We start from the raw sequence: 25,919 nt of genomic DNA on the forward strand, positions 1-25,919 counted from the left end.
GTCGTTTTAGGTTCTTAAAATAAATAAAACACGTCGTTTTAGGTCGGCAAGTATAAACTAAGATACGGCCTTTACAGTGATGATCTCGTTTAATGAATGATTGGCCCAAGAAATCAAATGGTTCTCTAGTAATCATTTATTACAACAAATGATTCTTACACTAACGAAACAAGCACACTATCATCATTGCAAGATGTGTAAACATTGAAGAGAAGCATTGTGTGCTTGGCCTAGATTATTAGTTAGCTCTACAAAGTAACAACAACCAAATTACGATTATATAAATAACAAAGAAATAAATAATTTGAAAGTATGGAAAAAGGTTTAGACTTTTACACACAACAAACGGAAAATACAAAAGGAAAACTCCGCGTGCTTATTCTGTCTCTCTAGAGACTTATTTAACATTAACAGAAACACACATAAATAAAGAAAATGAAAACTACTCCAATTGGTGAGCCGAATCAATTTTCATAAAGTATACATTTCCCTTTCCCCCAAAACATCGTTATACTTGATCAACGGCTTAGGCAATTCTGTCACCGGTTGGTGTTTGCTATCAATAGACGTTTTGGAAAGATCTTCCAACCCCTTAAGCTCTTTAGCCACATCAATCATCGTACGCATGCATGTCTTGTCCTGGCCAGAACCTAATGCATCTCATAGCAAGTTTGAAAAATGCTTCCATTTGCACACATGAAACTTCACTCTCACCATAAAACAGCGATGTCGCGGTAAACGTTGTCAGGGGAAGGGAAAAATACATTATCTCCTTCCCATTTCTTGATGAGTACTTTTCGCTCTTCAATAGTACCCTTGTACCATGTGAATCTATCTTTTGCTATGACATGATCTGCATCGAAGTTGTTTGTTGCTTTGATAATTTGGTCAGAAGAAAACATTCGGATTGGATTGTATTTACCATCTGAAGATGCGATTAGCTCCTCTACCAACAAGCTAATTCCGTTTTTGTCTGAATGTTTACATTCTCCACTCTCCGTTTTAAAGAAACACTTCATGTCTTCGGAGATTACTAACTTCTTGGTACTAATGAAAAACGGAGGAATCTGACAAAGATTTAGACAAACGTATATTCAGACGTAATAGCCTCTATTGTGCTTAAGAAGAGAAAAAAAGTCGACGCAAATTGCGATTGTTTGTTATTGGGGGTAAAGAAAAAAGTATCACCAATCATGCAAACTACTTCAAGTCTTCAAGACAATTTCTTTTGTCTTCCTTTGTCCAAGTCAGCAAGATAGCTTCTTGGAAGGTCTTACCCATTTTATTTTGAGTAAGTTGCACGCATATATAATCTCTCTGTTTCTATCTATATTATTATTTGCGAAGTAAATTTTTTGGAATCGAACTCTCACGTTAAAAGTTAGAATGATTAATATCGTTTATACCTTTAATTAATAAAATGTATAAATAAATTAAAAATTAAAAACAAAATTTAATTGATTTGATTAGATAATTGATTAATATTACTAATAGTAAGAATTATCCAAAATCTGAAAATATAATTTAAAAAAGAGATAATTTTTATATATATTGTACTGTTATCTGAAAAAGTCTTTTAGTAAAAAATTAAAAATATAAATTATATAACTAAATATTGCTCAAATAAAATTCTTAATTATATAATTAAAAATATAATATTAAATTATCCAAAATCTAAAAATATAATTTAAAATAATAATTTCTATATATATATATTGCATTTTTATCTGAAAAAGTATTTTAGTAAAACGTTAAAAGCATAAATTATATAATTAAATATTAATAAAATAAATTTCTTAATTATATAATTAAAAATATAATATTGAGTTATTTTAAGATTTATTTTAGTAATGAATATAGTGTACAAAGAACTTTTCACAAAATTTATGAAAATGTTTATGTCCGCATCGCATGTGTGGGCAGAACACCTAGTAATATAGTATATGAGTTTAGATAAATTAAATAGTATCTTATGATATTAAATGTGATTTAGTAGCCCATTGGCGCATTATATGTAATACTCTATTTATATGTGGCTTTATTTTTCACTAACCTTATCGGAATGAGTACATTGTAATTTGTAACAACTCTTAAAGACCTGATTAGGTATCCATGAAAATTTAACTATGCCTATATTACTTTATTAGACATAATTGTGTTTTATTTTAGAAGTAACATATAAGATTAAAAAAATAATCAGGTAAACAACACTATTTCTTTATTTTTATTTGACATAACATTTTTAGTTGTACACTATTGTTTAAGTGCATATAGCAATGATAAGCACTCATAATGACTTCAAAGTTCATGGACCAAACTTGGCCTGAAGTTCTTTGACAATGTTTTCATCCAACTGGAACGCCCTGGCTAGAACTTCTGGATATATAGGAGGATTTGACCCGAACACAGCGTTTGCGATTGTGATAACACCAGCGTTCTGACTACTCAATCCTGCAAAAGCAACGGCAGGGACTTTCCCAATATTTACCTGAAAATGAATCATTCCAATGGGGAACACAAATACGTCGCCAGGATGCAATACTTTAGCGAATAAACGGTTATTGTCTTGATTGGAAGAGACAAACCCGACGTATAATGTTCCTTTGATAAGGACAAGGATCTCTGAGCCACGGGGATGCGTGTGAGGTGGGTTTTGTCCATGTGGAGCGTAGTCTATGCGCACCAATGATATGCCCATGGTGTTTAGCCCTGGGATCTGATCAACATTAACCGTGGTCACATTGGAGCCAACTTGATTACTGGTGTTCCCAGGCACGTTGAGGCCAGAGAAGAAAAAATCTTCTGCATTGACTCGCATCGGGTCTTTACAGAACCTACCATTCACAAAAACTGCATGTAGAAATATATTTCAAAGATCATACATTATTACAACGTTAGGATCAATTTGAATGGAGAAAATAAGAGAAATAGATGAAACATGGTTTTTTTTCATACCACCATTTAGGTCATCAATGGCGACACAGAAATCTTGGAGTGGACTTGGATCATAAGCTTCAGCAAAGGAAATTACCAAAGCCAATATGGCAATAGGAATGAGGATGAGAGCCTTAAAAAACCTCATTTTTCAAATAAAAGGCTATATGTGAATGCTCTCTCTAGATTCGTTTACGTGTGTGGTTTGCGAAGCATGGTGCTTTATATTTATAGGACAAGCTCATAAGTCATATATATTATATTTGACATGGTTTAAAATTATTATTTTATGTTTTCGTATTTCACATGTTGTAACTGGTAGTTCAGATTGTTTGATAAAATGCATTAAGTAATTAATGAGATTACAGCGAATCCGGTAGACTCTTAGTTACATAAAAAAAAAAGTTAAACAAAAGAGACTGGTAGTTGGAATTCCTTTAGGAAGAATGGAAGATACTGGCCAAATGGGTAGATGGCAAAATAACGTAGGCTATAAGCCTATAATGTTAGGAGAGATCCCACAATGGCTTAACTTATCTAACAACTGTAATCTAATTTGCATTTAATTATGTACAAAACACAACAGAAGTGTCACAGGGAAGATTTAGATTGCAAATAGTGTCAGTATAAGATGCATTAACGGACTGGACAAAGGAAATACACAAGATTATTAGGGAATGAAGAGGAACCAAATGAGAAGTCACTTAAGTGATTTTTGATTTTTTTCCTGTTGTCAAATGATTTTTTTATTATGTATCGTTCATATGTGAAGTTTAAGTAAAATATTATAATTTGATTGGTTGATGATTTTTATTTATTACTTATTTTATTTAGTTTTGGAATCAAGCTTTCACGTTCTCACGTTAAAAGTTAGAGCGGTTAACATCAACCAGTGACCAGGGCAATTCATAGGTTTGAGCCTGAACTCTTGTTTCTCAATCTGCACAAGGTAACATTCCCAAAATGTCACTGTATAGCCTAGGCCAAACATTGGATTCTAGAGAGAAGTTTGCTAGAGTAACACTAGTAACAGTGTCAAGGGGGAATCTTATATACACTTACATCAAACGTAAACATATTTTTCTTGTACTTTTCAGCATGTCCAGAAGTATACCACAGTTTCATGTTGTACATATTCGGCGTTATAACCTGCCAAAGTGGAAGGTTAGTTTAGCCGCTACACACTTATCAATTGCATTAAAAATATGAGATGAGAGCGTAGAAGAAACCTCTGTGTAACCCCTTTTCCAATATTGCTCTTTAATGAATTCCATCAACTTGTTATATACACGAGTGCCTAATGGAAGAAAGAACCAACTCATAGGACTGAAGATCAAAGATGGTGAGTATATATATCAGTATAGGTAAACGCAAAGAGGGAAGCATAATATATTAGCACTGGAACGAACCTGAGTGGATGACAAAAGAAGAGTTCCTGCTTCTGGCCTAAAATTCTGTGGTCATACTTTTTGGCTTCTTCAAGAAACTGAAGATATTTCTGCAACAACCAAGACAAAGACAATAGATATAAACAATTTAGTAAGAGTTTTTATTAAGAATTTTTTTTCACAAATTAAGGGACCTATTTCTATGTAAATTATCCTTCATAAACTATTTCACAAGTCACTTGCCCAATAAAACTTTGACACATGTATTTTGTTTTCAGAAAAAAAAAAGCAAACAATGCCAATAATTTTTTTTTTCGGTTCTCAGTATTTCTAAAACTATTTCTTAATTTTCTCAGATCACCAGAACACGTTCGATTTTCAAAGAAAATAAAGTATTAACCTTAACTTTCAACACGTTTCTTACTCCTAAATTTTCTCACATCATGTTTTCAAACGGTTTCAACTTTCAACTATTATCTTATCTATTAAAATAGAAGTCATAACTTATTTCATGTGTGATTTTTTATTTGGACCATCCCTTAGAAAGTTACTTAAATGAATTTTTGTATAAATATTTGAATTATTTTAAAACCAACTAATTAAATAGATATTTCTTTATTTTCTCTAAATTTGCATCAAAATAAAATCTTTTTATATCTTTTTTACAATATAAATTTATTATTTTCACTAAAACAAACCTTTTATTTTAATTATTTAATTAATTTCGTATTTATTTAAAATAAAAATATATTTTCCATCTAACCTATTAATTTAGGGTCCTAATTTTTATCTACTATTTAAAAGTCTTAGTAGGACCATTTGATTAATTATTTAATATGACATAATGATTATTATTAAAATCTGTTGAGAAACTATAGATTTAAATTTTATTTTTAATTATAATAAAATCTGTTGAGAAAATATTTACCCAAATCTTATTAAAAGTTATAAGTATTTTTTTAAATCATGCGATAATTAATTTCGTAATTAGTAATATAATATGATTATACATTAATATTAATTAAAATTTTATTATAAAACAAAAAAAAATCTTTGCTATTTTTATAAATTTTATAATATATTTTTTAAAATAGAAGTACTATAGAATTAAATAAAACAAAACTATATAAATTGGTAAATTAACCTACTTTATTTTAAAATTGCTTTCATTTGAATAAATAAAATAAACTATCATTGCTTTCATTTAAATAAATAAAATAAACTATCATTCACCGCTAAAAAAGGTTAAAATTCATAAATTATTTACATTTTATGCAAAAAGTATTAGCATATATTAAACTTTTATATCTACAACTATATATTATTTAATAATTTGAAACTCGTATGCAACAATATATTATCTAAAATGATTATGTACAAAATATAATAGTCATAGCTAATTTTAGTTCATGCGATATTTTACAAAATAGGATATTAGGAATAATAGTAATTCAAAAGATATTAATGAAAAATCTATTTTAACTACAAATTTATTGAGAGTGGTCTTTTTTCATATTTTGTGTTGTGGCACCTACTGATATCCCTATGTGCAAACATAATTTATTTCTATGTGCAAACATAATTTATTATTGAAAATATTAGCATATGTTAAACTTCAAACTCACAAGTCCTTTCTGAGATAAACTCATGTTTTCTTTCAACTTTGAAATAAATTAATAATGTATACAATGATAGTGAAACTAACTACACAATTTTAAAATAATGAAGACATTGCAATTTTGGCAGCCAATAGTTTTCCTTAAAATTACATTAATATAAACTCATGTTTTCTTTCAACTTTGAAATAAATGAAGAATTTATACAGTGATAGTGAAACTAACTATACAAAATTTTAAAATAATGAAAACATCACTAATTTTGCAACCAATAAATTTCCTCAGACATCACATAAACTCAGAAAGTAATATAATAATGCTAATTATTGGTTTTAAAATTTTAATTGAGGATTCGCCGGTTAAAATCTTGATCAAGAGATTAGACCGGAAGTTCAAACTCACAAGTCCTTTCTGAGATTTGAGTTTGAATTTATACACTAGTGAGATTATATAACTCATGTTTTTTTCTTTCAACTTCAAAAATAAATGAAGAATTTATACACTGCTAGATAAACTAACTATACAAAACATCTCAATGTATACTTTTCAAATCAGTTCGCAAGAGGATCAAAGGAGAAGAGCCTTCTTTGTTCATCAGTAGGATTCCTCAGCAACCTGCAGAATATCAAAGAGGCTGCAACTACTGATAGAAGAGACAGAACCGCAAGAAACCCGAAATGAGAAGCGTCATTAGCAGCAATGGCTACTCCCAGCATCAGAGACTCGGCTAGGCTAGCCACTGATATCTCAGTTGCACCGATGAGGTTAGCTTTGGACGATGGGATACCCGTTTGAAGAATCTGAGCTCCCACTACGCCGTAAGACATGTGGCCTAGCCTTGATAGTACCTGAGAAGTTGTTACCTCTTTTGTGTCAAAACCAAAACTGCAAAGAGAGGAAAGTGTTAAAGAGATAACTTACGATCATGGACAAGAAGAAGAAGAGTGGGCTCTTTTGGGATAGAGAAGAGCTCCAGTACACAGCAACAGCTACACCAAGGAGTGAAGCTTGGAAAAACAATCCTACTGCACCCGCCTGCATCGTTTTCAAAACGCAAATGCAACAAAACATTAGCCAGCTTGAACGCTAACACATTCTTAAGAGACTTTATACCTTTAGAATGCCAAATCTTTTGACCAAGTTTGCTGATAAGAAAGTTGCAGCGACTCCCATCACAGCACATAGTCCAGTAAAACCCCCAATAACCGATGGATTCACACCTGTTGAAAATAAAGTTTAGTGATGATTTTGGTTTACTTGGGTATCACGGTTTAGAGAAGCATACATCGTTGAGTTAGAAAGGCAGTCATCAAACTGCCTGGGGTTAGAACGATGTTGAAGCAGAGAAGAACATATGCAAGGCTAGCGGGAAGAACCGGCTGTTGAATGTATTCTTTCCATCCAAGCTTAATAGCTTCCATGCCCAAATCAACTGATGAACAAAGCAAATGGTTCATATAACATGCTTACCCAAGTATTATATAGTAAAAGGTCTTCTTACATATACTCTCGGTTTCAGAACGAGGCCCTTCGGTAGCACAGCTGCTCTGGGAGCATTTAGGTCGGTCCAGAACTCCAGAGGAGAACTTGTTGGTCAGCCAAATGAGAGCCGTCTGAATAAAAAAAAAGAAACACATTTTGTCTATTAGAAACACATTGTGTTTCCTTTATTAAAGGTTATAGGGCATTACTACTTACCATGGTAGGCAAAGAACCCATCATTAGAGTAGCAGCAAACTTTAAGCAGGTCACAGGGTCATATTTGGATAAAAGGATGCCAAATAACATAGTCCCAGCGATCTGTTTAAAAGGTTACAATCTTGTCATTTGATGAACTGATAGTGTTTAAAGAGCATAAACACACACATAAGGCCGAAGATAGAGTTAGTATACCTCGCAAAGCAGATCAATCCTGTTGAGGACAGCATTTGCTTGTGCAAGAGCAATTGGTCTGTTTATTCCCGCCAACTACCAAATGCCAAAATTAATTACTTCAGTTGGTCTAGACCCTCAAATTTGTTTTAAGAACTTTTACTAAATCGTTTACAACTCCCAAAATCTCAGGACCGGTCCTAACGAAAAATATAGGTATTATATTGTGGCATGACAAAGAAAAAGCATACCAATACAACCCAATCACGTTCTATGGCGACTCCAGAAGCTATCCCACATAACGTGTCAATGGCCCCTGAGAGTATCAGTGCAAAAAACCAAGGCTGCAGAAGAATCGATGACCCCAGCGTGGAAGGAACCGTGTAAGCGTGAATTATCATTCCTGCAGACAGCACTTGAGCAGCTGCCTGAAAAGTAGATACAAGAGATGTTTTATGACAGTAGTTAACTAACAAGTTCATGTCTGATCCTTGAAAGGGTTTTTACCTGAACGACATTCAAGGAGATGTATGTAGGAACTCTCGGACTATGATCCATAAACTTCCCAACGACTGGACCGCAGATGATTATCGCCAGTTTGGTGACGAACCCCATGACTGCCACTGGTAGCAAGCTCGGATGGAGCATCGCAATGGCGGAAGGCCAGGCGAAATTCCAAAGTTGTTCAACCAAGTTCCCCACCAAACAACTCGCGTATAACACTGACAAGTCAAAATAAAAACCAAAGTTCAAAAAATCTCTAGGCAGTAATTAGACGTTTTATATGAGATTCGCGTGTCTAGGCGGATTTTTTTAATCGCCTAGACCGATTTTTAAAACAATGAGTAAAACATCTATCATGGTTTCTAATCTAATGAAGTTAATGAGAGTGAGATCTAACCATATAACCCTTCAGGGTGAGCAGGTGTGGCTGCGAGTGCAGTCTGCTCTTCCTCAGACAAGACCTAAGAAGCAGAATATTGATTTGGTTAGAGCAATACTGTAGAAAAAGGTTGGATTTTTTATCAAAGGGGATGTAAGTGTAACATTACGGGGAGTGCTGTTAAAACGGTGTCTACGTAAGTGCACTCAGTGAGTAAGCTTAGAGACTCGGTTACAGCGATGTTTGTATTATCAAGATGAACAATTGGGATTGGATGATCCTCTGGTGGAGATGGCAAGTCCTCTTCATCAGTAGTAGTGACAAACTCGTGACAGACGTCTGTGTTTGTAATCGAACATCTTGAAGTAAAGCTGTTTAGCCTATCATTCAGAGTAAAGGAATGTTTTTGCAATGAGTAGCAGTTACCATTCATCTCAAATGCAATAGACATTGTAATGAAACTAACAAACTAATAAAGAGACAGAAACATAGTTTGAATGTGTCTGAACTTGAATGTCTGTCTGAACTGAAACTTGGTAAGGCAATAGACATTGTAATGAAACTAACAAACTAATAAAGAGACAGAAACCTATCTTGAATGTCTGTCTGAACTGGAACTTGGTAATGCAATAGACATTATAATGAAACTAACAAACTAATAAAGAGACAGAAACCTAGTTTGAATGTCAGTCTGAACTGAAACTTGGTAATGCAAACCTATCATGAATAAGGCAAATTCTTGCAAAGTAGCAATTTGCACTCATCTCAAAAACGCAATAGACACTGTATTAAATTACATGGTGATTCTCACCGGTCTGAATCAGCAATCAAACTAACAAAAGAGACAAAACCTAGTTTGAATGTCTGTCTGAAAATTGGTAACGCAAACTCTTGCAAAAGTAGCAATTTGCATTAATCTCAAAACGAAATAGACACTGTATGAAACACGTGGCGATTCTCACGGGTCTGAAACAGTAATCAAACTAACAAAGAGACGAAACCTAGTTCGAATGTATGTCTGAAACTTGGTAATGAGTTCGAATGTATGTCTGAAACTTGGTAATAATAATGAGTTAAAACACAAACCTGCGATAAGAAGATGAAGCTGGTGAGGTGAGAGTTAACCATCTACAAGAAGGGAAACGATTGCGAACTCCAGACAAACCCGCCGGCGATAAAAAGCGGGTTCTTTGGACAGGACAGTGAAACAGGAGTTCGAAAGAGGGAGATTGTCTGAGAAGAGCCATGGAAACAACCATTTCTAGATAGTAATTCTCCTCTCCGTTCTCTTCGGCTTCTAGAAGCTCATGCAGCCTCCGAGAACAAAAGAAAAAAAAACAAATGAATTCGAATCGTCTCTGGATTATTTTTTCTTTTCCCCTTATGGCTTCATCGCCACTAGATTGTTTTCAACCTCAGGGAGAGGAAAAAAAAAATCCAGAGAGAATCTTTTGGTTATGAGAATCAGAAAGAATAAATAAAAAAAAACCTTATCTATGACTATGGTGGTTCATCACCGTAACGCGAGAGAGCTCTCAAGTGGGCAAAAAGGAAGAGAGGGTTTGTGTAAGGGAGATTTAGCCACGTAGATTTTAATTTCACCAATGATATCTAGCCACGTTGGCTTACGAAATCGTCCATTGTTTTTCTTGTGGCCCATTTTTTTGTTCATAAAAGCCCATTAAAAACATACGCAGGTGAAAGTTCTAGCCCAGCTCGTATATAAAAACGATTTGATTGAATTGAAAGCCCAAGACCATTAAGCAAAAGATAATGTTTAGTGGAAAGATAAGAATGAAAACGTTTTTTTTTTTGGAAATAAAGTCAGGATTAAATTTCTATGTTTTCCATCTTGTCTATTAAGAAAGTCAAACCAGGTAATTTTTTGTTTCCTTTGTTTTATAGAGAAAGGCCAGCTAATTTTTTCATTTTTTTTATTCTTTCTCTTATGTTCTTCTTTTTTTCTTATGTTCCAAATTTGGATTTGAAATGTAATTTTAATAGAGTAGATTCATGCATCCCATAATCCTATATAAAGTAAAATTTTAAAGAAAATCATTTCCAAAAATGTAAAATATATTTCAGTTTTGATTGTTCCAGTTGAAAATTTTATGTATTTTCTTTTTGCTTATATATTAGAATCATACAAATGGAGAGAAAGAAAACTTCTAATGTCTTCATTTTATCATTTTAATTTTAATATTATGAAAATATAAATATTTTTTAATGATTACAATTGTAAGAAAATATAATATATAATATATAAAAATGTTGCAGATTCTAATTAATTTTAAAATACACAATTGCATCACCTATCACATACATTTAAAGACAATTAAAATTTATTTTAAACCAGCTAATTTAAATTTTCATGAATCAGCTTGAGTTTATAAAATTGAAAAAATATATAAGGAAATTGTCTTCTTATTATAAATATATCATTTGGCTTATAACTAAAAATGTTATTTTATATATTTTGAATATTCATATAGATTTTTGGGATTTTTGCAAAATTGACCTATAACTTAAAGTCAAACACAAAACTAACCTCCTTTTTTTTTGAAAATTGGTTTTGTCCTATTCACCCCACAAGTTCATATAATTTACAAAAATGCCATTAATTTTTTTTTATTTTTTTTTCGAAAATGACATTTTTACTCTCTCACTCTCATCATCTTCAAGTAATTACAAGATTGCTATTGTCATCAATACCACAACCACCATGAACAACCAATTTGAAGCTCTTAATGCTCCTAAAATCGATTTACCCTTCTTCTTTTTCCATTCTTGTGAACTAAACACAACATATCTCTCACTTTCTCTCCACAATGAGCTAAAAAAACTCAAGATTTTGATTCTAAAATTTTTATGGTTCATAGAGTCATAGAAGCTAACGATTATGGGTGGGTGACTTCCGTTTGTGATTCTGTGTGTTTGGAGAAGCCTTATGTATGCTAAGGAACTTATCTCACCAATTTAAGGTATGACATCGAGTTTTTTTCCAGATCTGTTCGTCAGACGACTTATTTGGGAAGTCGTCTGGCTGTAGACGACTTACCTTTCAGTCGTCTGGCTGTAGACGACTTACCTGGAAGTCGTCTGGTCAACGCAGAGGTTATTTTTGCAATTGACTTTGAAATCTGTAACCTGAGACGACTGAAAGTTAAGTCGTCTACTATTGTTTGGTTTCAAAAAAAATTCCAAAGAACCTAGACGACTTACATTTCAGTCGTCATAGGTTAGTTTTTTATTTGACTGGATAATTTCAGATGTTTGACTTCCCCATACGACTTACATTTCAGTCGTCTGGCGAAAATTAAAATAATAATATTTTTTTTAAAGTAAACGACTTACAATTAAGTAGTCATAGGTTAGTTTTGCAATTGAAAAAAAAAACTTCAAGATTTAATTATACACAGACGACTTATAATTCAGTCGTCCACCAGACGACTTAATTGTAAGTCGTCCAGGATTTTTTTCCGAGATTCTGGTCAAACCTCGTAAATCCTGGACGACTTACATTTCAGTCGTCTCGTGGACGACTGAATTATAAGTCGTCTGTATATAATTAAATCTTGAAGTTTTTTTTTTCAATTGCAAAACTAACCTATGACGACTTAACTGTAAGTCGTCTACTTTTAAAAAAATATTATTATTTTAATTTTCACTAGACGACTGAAATGTAAGTCGTCCAAAAAGTCAAACTTCTGAAATAATCCAGTCAAATGCAAAACTAACCTCTGACGACTGAAATGTAAGTCGTCTAGCTTTTTTGGAGTTTTTTTTTAACCAAACAATAGTAGACGACTTAACTTTCAGTCGTCCGAAATAACAGATTTCAAAGTCAATTGCAAAAATAACCTCTGCGTTGACCAGACGACATATAGTTTAGTCGTCTAGACAATTTAGATTGAAGTCATCCGCGTCTTCTCCACTAGTTTTTAAGTCTTCTACGTTAGTTTTTGAATAACTTGTATTTTTAAGAGTGATAAGTAACTTCAAGATATGTAAAACTCATATTTACAAAATATGTTCTCTCCCTTAGTTTTACTAAATTTGACTAAGTTTTTCAATGCAAACTTATAAAAAATATGATATGCTTTGACTAGTTACTATTGTTTGTTTCCATCTCTTACCAACATTTTTGTTTATTAAGATGAGAAAAAGGCCATTGGAGTTTATTATTGCATATGAGAGATCCAAAGATAAGAAAAAGGCTACTGAAGTCTATTATTTCATTGATTTGTAAATGTGTAAACACATTGTTAGCACATTTAATACATCTTGGAAAACATTATTACTGATTTTACAAAAAATTCACAACTAAAAGAGTATACATGCAATTCATAAAACAGACCACAAACAAAACTATTATAGATCATTCATCTACAAAGACAAGCTTGGATTCCACTTGAGAAGACAAGACCAGACAACTTTTAAGAAGTCCAGACGACTTCTAAAAAGTCCAGACGACTTCCAGGAAGTTCAGACGACTTTGCCAGAAGACTTTTAGGAAGTTCAGACGACTTTCAGACGACTTTACAGGAAGTCCAGACGACTTATAGGAAGTCCAGACGACTTCCTGACGACTTCCAGATGACTTCCAGACGACTAACAAGTAAGTCGTCCCAGAAGTCTTCCAGATCTGAAAAACCTGCATATTAAATCTAGATCTGAAAAACCTGCATATTCAAAAACGTTCAAATGGCTTAAAAACAGAAAAAATGAGTGGAAGATTAGATAAATCTACCTTTAAAGAACACACAAAAATACATATCTAAAAATAATAGATCTACCTTTAAATTAGTGGAAGATGAGTACCAAATAATTAAAAACCTGCAAAAAAAAAAAAGATTAGTAACAAAGACATGAGACAAAATTGAAAAATTCATATAAAGTTTGGTGTTTTCAAGTCAAAGAGATTAGAGTGGGTTTGGAGAGTTTTAGTTTGGGAAAAAAGTAAGAACTTTATACAACAAGAAGTTACCAAATGAAGAAAAATCAGACATAAGAACTTACCAAAACGCTCAGAAAAATCCAGACGACTTCCTGGAAGTCCAGACGACTTCCTGGAAGTCCAGACGACTTCCTGGAAGTCCAGACGACTTCCTGGAAGTCCAGACGACTTCCTAGAAGTCCAGACGACTTCCTGGAAGTCCAGACGACTTTGTCAGAAGACTTCCAAGAAGTCCAGACGACTTCCAGACGACTTCCAGACGACTAACAGGTAAGTCGTCCAAGAAGTCTTCCAGATCTGAAAAACCTGCACATCAAATCCAGATCTGAAAAACATGCATATTCAAAAACGTTCAAATGACTTAAAAATAGAGAAAATGAGTGGAAGATTAGATAAATCTACATTTATAGAACACACAAAAATACATATCTAAAATTAATAGATCTACCTCTAAATTAGTGGAAGATGAGTACCATTTGATTAAAAACCTGCAAAAGAGATAGATTAGTAAGAAATACATGAGACAAAACTGAAAAATTCATATAAAGTTTGGTGTTTTCAAGTCAAAGAGATTAGAGAGAGGTTGGAGAGTTTTAGAATGATGAACATTACATTTTTGTTGCAGCCATTTGAGAGGAGGAGAGAGAATGTGTAAATTTTTTTTTATATAGGGAGACAAAAAATCCAATTAGATTAAATATTTTTGATTCAGACGACTTCCTGGACGACTTACATTTCAGTCGTCTGGTGAAGAAATTAAAACAGACGACTTACATGTAAGTCGTCCAGAAGAGTTTAATATTTTTAGCGGGAAATTAAATATTTTTAGCGGGAAACTAAAATAGAAGACTTTCCAGACGACTTACAAGTAAGTCGTCTGGACGACTTACAAGTAAGTCGTCTGGACGACTTACAAGTAAGTCGTCTGGACGACTGAAATATACGTCGTCCGGGTAATTATTCAACAGACGACTGAAATATAAGTCGTCCACACCCTAAACATAACCCCTAAACTTAATTATCTAATTAAACACTTCATAAAACCAAATCAAACTTGAAAAGTGTTTACTATACACAGAAATAAACACATATAGGTGAAAACTAATTTTTGAAAAAAACATTTTAGTTTTCCAAAATCTAACCCTAACAATACATACAATACTACAACATATGTTTGCCAAACTCCTAAACCAAAGTATTTCATGATTCACTACTTCCACTCATATATCTTCAAAACAAATCAATTTTATCATATCTTAATTTATATCAGTTAAAACTGTTTATAATTACTTGATTTTTATTTTTTACGCATCAAAATATTTTTTTACAAGATTTATAAATTATTTTTAAAATAAACTGGTACCAGACGACTTACACTTCAGTCGTCCAGACGACTTCCAACATCTCAGACGACTCAGACGATTTACTGGGGCTATATTCGTAAAAATGGCTTCTGTTTTTTTGTTTGGTCACAAAGGGCTGAGCTGTAATTTCACTAGGCTTTTAGGTTAGTTTTGCATTTGATTCAAGTTTGGGTATAGGTTTGGAATTAAAATCAAGTTGTGGGTTAGTTTTGGCAAAAACCCCTAGATTTTTTTGGTGCGCAATATTGAAACAACTATAACATACTTTAATGCCATTTAACGATCTTTAAATTTTTACCATTTGATTAGACATTATTATATAAATATTGAATATTTACATTTATATATTTTTAGTGCGCAACGATAATGATACTGAAATAACTATAGCATAGTTTAACGGTCATTTACTTATCTTTACATATTTTACAGTTAATTAAGACGTTGCTGTATAGATTTTGAATATCTGTATAGTTTTTTTTTGGCGTGCAACTGTATCGAAACAACTATGAAATATATGTTTGTATTCTAATGCAAAGTTTAATTCATGCATACTTCCAAAGAAAAATAAGTCATAGACACTTGTATTCCCATTCATCGTCAACTGGAATGCATAAGAGAAACACAAGTTCTACATATAATCTAATACATTTATTTTTTAATCACCCCTACTTCCCCAAGATTGTCATTAAACTTTTTATTGAATATATCAATGATCTTTAACATATCATTTTGAATCTACTCACCCACACCCTTCATTCCAACACCGAGAAACAAAGCATGTTAACGTTAAAATCCCAATACATACCAATCACCATGCCAGCCACAAGACTCCTCCTCTTCACAAATTCTTCGATCCAGGTTTCACTCGTAGCAAAATTATCTTCATGAATGTCCTTCCAGAATGAAAGAGTGTGGACTGTGTTTGTATCGAGATCATTCACCTTTACATCGAAATGAGCAATAATACTCATATGTGCTAAATACATGACTTCTGGTATGTGTCTCAGTATAGTAGCCTTGATATACAACATTGGAAGTTGGAGTTTGCCTCCATACCATACTTCATGGGGCGATAGGGTTTTGGTGATATCCCAAGGATAAGGATTTATGGGACGGATATCGATTTCTTGAGGAAGTAGTTGATCATTGTTGGCGTTTTCTTCTTGGTGTTTTGTTCGAAAGAAGGTGTAGAACATTGTTTTGATCATCTTTGAAGTAGCTACAAGAGAACTATAAGTTTTTGTTGTTTCTTTTGGTTTTGTGGTGATAAACTTGGATGATAATATAGGTAGTAAGATTGGTTTGATAAGGCTTAGGGTATCTAAGAGTGGTTATTAGAAGAAGCTGATGTGGTCATTTAGAGTTGTGAGAGTCCAAATGCATATATTGATTTACATGATTTCTGGTTTGGTTATCTTAAACACTTGGTGGATAGAGTCTTGAATAAGATGGGCCTTGTGGGCTTTCGTTTATGGTTTTATTAGAGAAAGGAAACCCATAAATATGCAACAAACCTTATGTTTATGGTTATCCAAAAAGATCATTAAAAAACAGTAGGAAAAACATTTTCTTAATGTTAAAAAAAAAAAAACAATTTCTTATCTCTCTCACGCACGTACATTTCTTCTTCTTTACTCAAATCATTGTCAGACCTTAACAAGTCTCTTTGTTGGCCAACGGTTTGGTTCTTAATGACCGGGACACCAATCCATTTGTGAGCCTCATGAACCAAGAGCCTTTCTAATTGATAACAACTCTATTATGATAACAATCCGAACGAAGAAAAGAAACAATCACACCTTTATAGCGTCAGCTCTAGGTCTCCATAAGCCCTAGCCTGTATTTGTGGCTATATTTTAGTATCAGTTTTCTCTGCAAAACCAGAATTCAAAACATGTGATAGTGACTGGAAGAATGAACAGGCAAACATGTAAGCATTTTGTTTTGGGTGATAATAATGATACTCCCCACTAGCAAGCTAAACCCAAGTTCCAGTACTAGGATAGAATACAACAACAATACAAAAGAATCTGAAACCCTAAGTGTCCTACTTTTCTACAACAACAATACAAAAGAATGCGATCGCAATCTGTGTAAACCATACATTAGAAGAGAGACGTGATAAAACTTACATGTTTGCATGGGATGCCAAACTTCTTGAGTCTGAGTGTACGAGCCACAAGCAGTTTCAAAAGATCACCTATCGCGGTTTCAAGTTTTGGAATGTGAGTCTCAACTCCTCTTCCAATTCCACTCAAGAACTCAGGAACCTTCACTGCATATGTCAGAAAAGATCAATCAAAAACTTAAAGTTTCAGCCTTTTTAGCCAAATTGGATTAAAATATTCACTTAAAATCATAAACGTTCAGCTTTTTTAGCCAAATTTGATACGAAATTCACATATGGTCTAACTGGTAACCATCACCTGAACATTGGGAACATATTAGGAAAAGAACGAACATGAATGAAATTATATGACTGAAGAAGAAGGTAATTCCTTATCATATATAGTGAGGAACAAATTTGCTTTATATTTTTCTACAATAAAAAGAATGCGAAGTAACGAAAAAGAAAAACTATTTCTTATGAATGGTAAAATTTCTTTCGAATGTTAAAGAATGCATAGTTCATTTTCATACCATTCATTACCTGAAAATCACAATGTATATGTTAGAGAAGAATTGCATACCCCATCAAGACCCATCAAATACAGAGCTCGACCCAATATCAACAAACAACTCGGCCTAAGACAATTCGGCCCAGCCAATTAGGCCAATGTCGAGTTGGAGTGTTTTACGAGGACAAGAGAAAGGGGATCTTGAAATCTTAATTTGCGGAACCTATGAAAATGGACAAGTTATACATCTGATTTACTTAATAATGTCATATTGGCTTATAAAGATTTTAGTTTACAACAATCATAAATAATTGAAAAATATTTCCAGTAATAATCATAGCCACTTTAATAATAAAATTTTGATTAAATATTATAAAAACTGTGATTAAAATATAATTAGAAAGAAACAACAATTAACTAGATATTTAATAGCTTGTATATATTTTAAAATTCTAACTTCAGTTTATTTTTAAAGCAGAAAGCAGAAAATTAAAAAATTAGTCCATTCCACATTTAAAACCATGACTTAGAAAAATGTTTTTTCATATATATGTTTTGCAGAAGAAAAATGTTAGAGAAAATAAAGTTAGAAGAAAAAACATAAAAATTAAAAAGAATTCTATTAAAAACTTTATCTATAAAATAATCACTTGAGATATATAGCAAAAAAAAAACAAATAAAAACGGAATATGTCTCAAGTCGAGGGGAAAAAGAATGTGTCGAATCAATGTAAACATACAAAACACATGAAAATTCAGCCATGTACTTACATGTACAACTTGTTAAATTTCTACCCAAATGTATGATATCAAGATATGATTTAACACATGTTTATATTAAGTAGAATCATCAATATACTTATTTTCATTGGTTTTATATGCTTCGAAACATCAATTGTATGAATACAACTATCATTTTCCTTACATCAAAGCAAATACAGGAAAGCGTTCAATTCAAAAGTAAACAATATGTTTAGTCAATCAAAGAAAACACAAACAAACATAATCTATAATCTATAATCTAGAAACTAAAGACATGAAAAGAGTTTCCTGAGATGAAAGCAAAAGAAGAATCCATAAATAAACATCTCATCAGACTGAGATGGGTTGGAAACGCGCCCTCAAACCGAGATGAGTTTGACTTTGGTGCACAGCTTGTACATGAGACTTGACAGTTCCAACAAGGTTGGATCCAACACGCTCAAGTGCAATGATGGATATCACTACCTTTTATACGTTTCCATGATCGTTCTACCGAAGCAAAGGTATACTGTCTCGATTTACCAAAGAAAAGAAGAGAGTTGTCGACAATGCATGAACTGAGATGCATGTCAATTTTACAGATGTCATCTCTAGCAGTTTCCAAAAAGTGAAATCATAGTGGCTAATCAATTTATTAAAACTTTAAACCAAGAATTAATATTATTATAGACATAGAATAAAAAAACAAGAATTTCAACAAATTCAAAGTCCATAATTTACATACACATAGATAAAAAATCCTATTAATTATAATTATCCAGACAAAACACCGATAAAGAAGATTATTATTATTATTATTTCTAAGGTTATAGAATAAAATGTGCTCTCATATAATAGTGATTTGCAAAATAGAACAAAATTAAATAAACATCAGAATAGTTTTTAGGTGTATAAATACTAAAAGAGTGGAGTTCCCAAAAAAAAAATAGATTTTGGATAAGAAAAAAAACAAATGCTAATGATCAAAAGAGTCATTATGACGCAAAAGCAAATCTTTTTTCAGCGGCCCATATTAGAGTCCAATTACGGCCCATTAAACAGAACCGCCTTTTAAGACCGGAACTCACGAACTAAACACTCCTCATATATGTTCAGTCGTTTCAGATTTTTCCCAATCTCCTCCGTCAGTTCGAACATGTCGACGGATCATCAAGCAATCGCAATCAACGATGCGGTTCACAAGATCCAGCTCGCTCTCCTCAACGGCATCACTTCACAAACCCACCTCTTCTCGGCAAGGGCCTTGATGTCCCAATCGGACTACGAAGACGTCGTCACGGAGCGAACCATCGCCAAGCTCTGCGGCTACCCTCTCTGCAGATCCCCCCTCCCTTCCGACGTCGTTTCCAGGAGAGGGAAGTACCGCGTCTCCCTGAAGGAGCACAGGGTCTACGATGTTCGGGAGAGTAGGAAGTTCTGCTCGGGGGAGTGTCTTGTGAGCAGCAGAGCGTTTGGGAAGAGTCTGCAGGAGGTTCGTACCTCGGAGTTTGATATGGTGAAGCTTGGTGGGATTGTTGGTTTGTTTGGTGATGGGGATGTGGTGGAAGAGGAGGAGGGTTTGGGGTTGGGGTTGGGGAAGTTGAGTATTTGTGAGAAGAGTGATGTGATGAGAGGTGGGGAGGTGGATTTGGAGGAGTGGATGGGTCCTTCTAGTGCTGTTGAAGGTTATGTTCCTTTTGATAGAAGCAATGTCAAATCTAGAGATGGCAGTAAGGGTAAGTTTGATGATGAAACCATATGACTTCAAATTTTTTTTTCTTAAATAAATGTTCAAGAAATCGACTAGTAGCCAGTTAGACATTTTGTACTAGAGTATTGATTAGTCAGGCGCCTAGACCGATTTTTTGAGCTCCTAGACTGATTTTTTTTAATAATTGTTTCATTTAGGTATATACCAATTTTTAGAACATTGAGAATATTGTAACTGGACATGTTATCTGTTTGGTTTTTGTTTTCTTATGTTTGTTAGTAGTTTGGTTTACTGTCTCTATACTGATTATGACATGAGATTTGATTGTTGACAGAGTCCAAGGCTAAGAATAAACAAAAGAAGCAGGAGGATCCGTCTTTTAACGAGACGGGTTTTACTAGCACGGTTATTGTTCCTGATGAGTGTAGTGTTCCTAGCAATTACAACTCTAAACAAGGTAAGTTCGATGATGAAACCATATCTGTTGGTGTCTGTCTCTATACTGCTTATAAGTTGGATGATGGAAACCATATTCTTCACTGACTATAAAAAAAAAGGCTAGTCGTCAGTTAGACATTTTATATGAGATTATCGATTAGTCAGGCGCCTAAACCGATTTTTTTAAAGCTTCAAGACTGATTTTTTTTTTTTTTAAATTGTTTCATTTAGGTCCGATTTGATGACTACACCATTTTTTAGAACATTGAAAAAAATTGTAACTGGACATGTTATCCGTTTGGTTTTTGCTTCTTATGTTTGTTAGTAGTTTGGTTTACTGTCTCTATGCTGCTTATAGTATGAGATTTGATTCTTGACAGATGCTAAGGCTACTAAGAATAAACACAAGAAGCAGGAGGAGCCGCCTTTTAACGAGATGGGTTTTACTAGCACAGTTATTGTTCCTGATGAGTGTAGTGTAAGCAATTACAACTCCAAACAGGGTAAGTTTGGTGATGAAACCATATCTGTTTGGTTTTGTCTCTATGCTGCTTATAACATGTGCTTGTCTTGACAGATTCCAAGGCTAAGAATAATAAACAAAAGAAGCAGGAGGGTCCGCCTTTTAACGAGATGGGTTTCACTAGCGAAGTTATCGTTCCTGATGAGTGTAGTGTTTCAAAGGTTCCACCACAGACCAAACAAACTTCTCCTGTAGTGAAACCTGTGGATGATCAAGGGAAAACACCAAAAAAATCGAGTAAGCACTGTTACAGTTATTTGTGTGGTATAATGAATAATTTTGTTTATTACTAGCCTGAGATGTTGTTATGGTTATTAGGCCATTCCTGCTGATGTGTGTAGTAATAAATATACTGTTATATACCATGCTCTCTCTCTTTATCTATATGGTTTTGAAGTTCACTGTGCATGTTGCAGGGTTTCGTCGTGAAAAGGAAAAGGAAAAGGAAAAGATCGATTTTGCGAGCTTTGGGTTTGATGCAATGGGCTGTGCGAGCCCTGTCACCGGGAATGATGGATACAGCGTTGAATACAGCGTGTCTAAGCAGCCACCATCTTCAACGGAAGACCCTCTTGGTGGCCAAATGAAAGATAGTCTCAAGACTCTGGATGAGAAAAGATCCTCTTCTGCGTCTAAAGGGAAGGGGTTTAAGCCTCCACCACGGCGCAAACAAGCTTCTCATGCAGGCGAATCAAGCAAAGGGAAAACAGTTGTGACAATCACGGAGAAGGACATTCAAAGTTCTCTGGTTGATGAGATGGGTGTAATGAGCGATGGATTCAGTGTGGAATATAATGTGTCTAAGCAGCCACCATCTTCAATGGAAGTTCCTCTAAGTTCTCACCTAGAAGGTTCTCAGACACTAGACAAGAAAAATGCTCTACTAGGATCATCTTCTGGTTCTAATACAAAAGCCTTGGGAAAGAAAGTTATTTCTGATTCTTGTGAGGGACTTGAAGCTCATCAGGATATGTGTTCATCAAGTGAAGCCGTCACTAAGTCATGCCTTAAAGGCTCTGGCTCCAAGAAGCTTAGCCATTCAGTTACTTGGGCTGATCAGAGTGATGGTCGTGGTGATCTTTGTGAGGTTAGAAGCGATGATATCGATTCAGGTCTTAATACAGAGGATGTCTCACGCCTTGCATTAGCAGAAGCATGTGCTAAGGCGTTGAGCCAGGCTGCTGAAGCTGTTTCTTCAGGAGATTTAGATGCAAGTGATGCCGGTAAGTACCCATAGGAAGTGTTAACTATGCTATGATACCCTTTGAGTGTCTATAAGTTTCTGAATATTTGCACTTTTGTTATGTTTTGTATTAGCTGCAAAAGCTGGAATCGTTTTGTTGCCAAGCACACATCAACTTGATGAAGAAGTTTCCGAGGAGGAAACCGAGGAGGAAATGAGTGAAGAAGAGGAGGAGGCAACTCTTTTGAAGTGGCCAAACAAGCCAGGGACGCCGGATTCTGATTTATTCGACCGTGATCAGTCTTGGTTCGATGAAACTCCAGAGGGGTTCAATCTAACTGTAAGTCTATTTGTAATTAACCCGTTAGGACTATACATGGGAACTAACGTTCACTGAACTTTCCACAGTTATCACCTTTTGCAATGATGTGGGACTCACTGTTTGGATGGGTGTCATCCTCTTCACTGGCGTATATCTATGGGAAGGATGAGTCTGCTCATGAGGAGTTCTTGTCAGTTAACGGGAAGGAGTACCCCAGGAGGATTAGATTGGGAGAAGGGCTTTCCTCAGAGATCAAGGAGACGATTGCTGGGTGTCTTGCAAGAGCTGTGTCTAGAGTTGCCACTGTTCTCAAGCTGCCAGTACCTATATCCGAGTTAGAAAAGGGACTAGTAAGTACTCTTCTAAAAGGAAACTTTAGTGATCGCTGGGACGAAATTAATATAACATGGGATTACTGGCTTCGGCCCGAAATTAATATTAAAAAGTAAAATGGCATTTCAAGCTCTTTATCTAGTTGTAACATAGTAATATCATCCCAGAGTTATGCTGTGAAGGTGTATATATATATAGTTTCTTAGCAATTTGGTGGTTGTGGTTTGGTGTTGAGCAGGGAAGCTTGTTGGAGACAATGTCGTTGACAGGGGCGGTTCCGTCGTTTAGGATAGAGCAATGGTTAGTGGTTGTACTTCTGTTCCTGGACGCGTTGTCTGTGTGCCGGATCCCTCGGATTGCGCCTTATTTATTAAACAGAAACAAGGTTAGTTGCAGTTAACTTGAACATATAAGGTGAAGTCTATTGAGTTTATTGTGTTGGTGGAAAATTTAAAAACAGGTGTTGGAAGGAAGTGGGATTGGTAATGAAGAGTATGAGACAATGAAGGAGATTCTGTTACCGCTTGGCCGTGTTCCTCAGTTTGCTACACTATGCGGGGCTTAGACAAAACCCGGTTTAGAGTTTTACTTGGGGAATATAAAAGCAACTTTGAAAAAATGAAAAAATCATTCAAAAGCTGGCTTATGTTATTTGACTGATGGATTGTTTAGTTGGAAGAGAATGTGGTAAAAAAAAAAACCAGAAGTCAGGCTTGGGTATGAGTTTGATAAAAGCGGGGTGAGAGATGATGTGTTATAAAAATGAAAAACTTTTTAAGCCGTGATTAGTGAGTTAAAATAGTTGAATTGAAATGTGAAATTTGATTGACTCGGTCCTTGCTGTTTTTAGTCTAAGATGGTGTTGATTCTATTCCCGAGTTTTTTCCATGTGAGAAGGAAAATAATGATATTGACCAAAGCAATATTACTTGCTAAGTATTTGGAAACGAATTAATAAACTAATTTCTTCTTTTTCTTTGTTATTTCACAAATAAGCCTTTCCTTTTAGTTACTTCCAAGAACATTCATGTACAAACAAATAAAAATGGATTTTGAATAGTAACATGTACGTGTTTCAAAAAAAAAAAAGAATAGTAACATGTACAATCATAGTTATTTTGGCTGCCACCAAGGACATTCAGTTCTTTTATATATTTTTTTCGTTTCAGTTTAAGTGTTGTTATAAAGTAAAATTTTAGTTTCAAAATAAATGTGTTTTGTAATTTTAATATAAAATTTATTGAATTTATATTTCAATATATTTTTTTGTTGGTTGAAATGTGATTAAGTATATTGGTAATAATGTTTTTATTTTAATAAATATACAAAATTAAATATATTTTTTTAACTTTGTGTACAAGTTTAAAAGGACAATTAAAATGAAACAAAAATAATATATTTTTAAAACAGAAACATCACTTTTATATGCTGAATACAAATGATCATCATATAACATAAAAAAAAATACTATTCTAAAAATAAGAACATCATCTAATTTAAAACAAAAGAATTCTTTTAAAATGATATATATTTGAAAATGCCTAGAGTACAATAATCCTGAACATGAAAAAATATATGGACCTTTATCAAAAATCTCTTAGCCAAAAGAAAAATTAATCCAGATTAATCCATTCAAATCCCAAAAGAATGAACCAAAAATTTCTCTCTATATATTCCCTATGAAATTGGATAACGATCACTATTGGTGGTGGATTAATTTATACTTTAATTATAGCTTAAAATATACAGTTTACTGGCTAAAAGATTACTATATAAGATTTGGATATTTGTATGAAAAAGTCTTCAAGATATTCATTAACTAAGAATTGTTATTATGTAGGTAGAAGCTGTTGAATATATTCCTCAAAAGAAGAAGAAACTCTTTGTCATATACAAACACATTTTCAGTGTGTCATCTTCCTTGATTTTGCATTAACATTATTGGACAACCTCCACTAAACCATAGTTGAGATTTCTTATTTATAGAATGATATGAACTTACTGTAGTTTAGTATACGATTTAATATAGTTATTGTAATACTTTAGTTATGTTGTTATAGTATTTGACCTAACGTGTTTACCAATTTGTTCAACAGAGATATTTAGTATTGAAGTATAAACATATGTCACTAGAGTCCATTTATATTAAAATATGCAACGTGTTACAATTTCAAGAAAACGTATATTTAAGTTTAAAATTTGTACTAGATTTTGATCTGCGCTTTCAAATCGCGGATTTATTTTTTTATTTTTTAATTGACAAATATTTAGTAAATGTCATATTTTTATATATTTATGTTTTATTTTATAAAAAACTTAAACTTTTTATTTTTGTTTATCGTATTTCATTTTAAATGACTATTTATGTTTTAAAAATTAAACTTTATTTCTTTAATGAATTAAGTTGGTATACTCTGATAAATTAATTTTATTATGTGGTTAATATTTTAATAAAAAATTATATACTTTTAATAAAGATTTATATTTTTCTATGAAAAATTTAATTATTTTATGAATGATTAAATTATATTAAGAAAAGAAAAATAATAATAATTAAAAATAGTTGAAAAAAAATTATTTGAACTTGGACTCAATGGTCCAAAAGAAAAAAAATGTGAGAATTGGATCTGATTTTTTAATCGGCCCAAATGGCCTAAGAGAGATCTGATGTGGGCTGGATCTAAAAAAAATGACCCAATATAAATATGTTATTAATATTACTTGATTGCCCTTAATGAAACATGCAATGTTAGTAAAGAAAAGGGCAGACTAAGGTAAAAAGAACAATATGATCCTGTTTTAATAGTATAGATATGATTAAGGGCTGAAGAAAAAATTGAACAGTTTTTCTAAAAAGCCAAAAGAAAATCATGACACTAAAAAGACCTTTCTTATTTACTTTGACTGATTTTAGGCAGATGAATCTAACTGTTAGAGTTTGGCACTTCGTTGAAATTTGAGAGAGCGATATCTAGAAGCATAAGTAAGATAAGGAAGCAAGAACCAGCAAAGAAACACTACTATGTCTGGACATCT

The 25,919-nt window shown here is 33.3% G+C and overlaps 4 protein-coding genes and 2 pseudogenes across 4 annotated transcripts; 1 reads left to right on the forward strand and 5 right to left on the reverse strand.

Moving 5' to 3' along the window:
• Positions 1 to 51: 51 nt before the first annotated feature.
• LOC125580861 lies at positions 52 to 1,331 on the reverse strand (annotated as a pseudogene).
• An 832-nt stretch (positions 1,332 to 2,163) lies between these two features.
• On the reverse strand, positions 2,164 to 3,654 carry LOC106395120 (germin-like protein subfamily 1 member 16). The gene is made up of 2 exons (XM_013835644.3): positions 2,956 to 3,654; positions 2,164 to 2,850 (listed from the first exon to the last, which is right to left on the reverse strand). The coding sequence occupies exons 1-2, from the start codon at positions 3,080 to 3,082 to the stop codon at positions 2,306 to 2,308; spliced, it is 672 nt and encodes a 223-aa protein (XP_013691098.2). The 5' UTR covers positions 3,083 to 3,654; the 3' UTR covers positions 2,164 to 2,305.
• Positions 3,655 to 3,773: 119 nt separating this feature from the next.
• LOC125580865 (threonine--tRNA ligase, mitochondrial 1-like) lies at positions 3,774 to 4,461 on the reverse strand. The gene is made up of 4 exons (XM_048746115.1): positions 4,344 to 4,461; positions 4,164 to 4,260; positions 3,997 to 4,083; positions 3,774 to 3,874 (listed from the first exon to the last, which is right to left on the reverse strand). The coding sequence occupies exons 2-4, from the start codon at positions 4,254 to 4,256 to the stop codon at positions 3,785 to 3,787; spliced, it is 270 nt and encodes an 89-aa protein (XP_048602072.1). The 5' UTR covers positions 4,257 to 4,260; positions 4,344 to 4,461; the 3' UTR covers positions 3,774 to 3,784.
• Positions 4,462 to 6,384: 1,923 nt separating this feature from the next.
• Positions 6,385 to 10,229, reverse strand: LOC111207579 (solute carrier family 40 member 3, chloroplastic). Its single transcript, XM_022705766.1, has 12 exons — positions 9,780 to 10,229; positions 8,863 to 9,073; positions 8,712 to 8,775; positions 8,318 to 8,532; positions 8,062 to 8,238; positions 7,832 to 7,906; positions 7,637 to 7,738; positions 7,440 to 7,551; positions 7,224 to 7,370; positions 7,052 to 7,158; positions 6,860 to 6,973; positions 6,385 to 6,786 (listed from the first exon to the last, which is right to left on the reverse strand). Exons 1-12 carry the CDS (start codon positions 9,950 to 9,952, stop codon positions 6,490 to 6,492), a joined length of 1,794 nt encoding a protein of 597 aa, XP_022561487.1. The 5' UTR covers positions 9,953 to 10,229; the 3' UTR covers positions 6,385 to 6,489.
• A 6,578-nt stretch (positions 10,230 to 16,807) lies between these two features.
• On the reverse strand, positions 16,808 to 17,719 carry LOC106354995 (annotated as a pseudogene).
• A 1,743-nt stretch (positions 17,720 to 19,462) lies between these two features.
• On the forward strand, positions 19,463 to 23,732 carry LOC125580871 (putative RNA polymerase II subunit B1 CTD phosphatase RPAP2 homolog). The gene is made up of 9 exons (XM_048746121.1): positions 19,463 to 20,109; positions 20,419 to 20,541; positions 20,903 to 21,025; positions 21,100 to 21,282; positions 21,462 to 22,268; positions 22,363 to 22,568; positions 22,637 to 22,900; positions 23,122 to 23,268; positions 23,344 to 23,732. Exons 1-9 carry the CDS (start codon positions 19,482 to 19,484, stop codon positions 23,446 to 23,448), a joined length of 2,586 nt encoding a protein of 861 aa, XP_048602078.1. The 5' UTR covers positions 19,463 to 19,481; the 3' UTR covers positions 23,449 to 23,732.
• The last annotated feature ends 2,187 nt before the right edge of the window (positions 23,733 to 25,919 follow it).

The sequence above is a fragment of the Brassica napus genome, chromosome A2 (assembly GCF_020379485.1).
Source record: "Brassica napus cultivar Da-Ae chromosome A2, Da-Ae, whole genome shotgun sequence".
NCBI lineage: Eukaryota > Viridiplantae > Streptophyta > Magnoliopsida > Brassicales > Brassicaceae > Brassica > Brassica napus.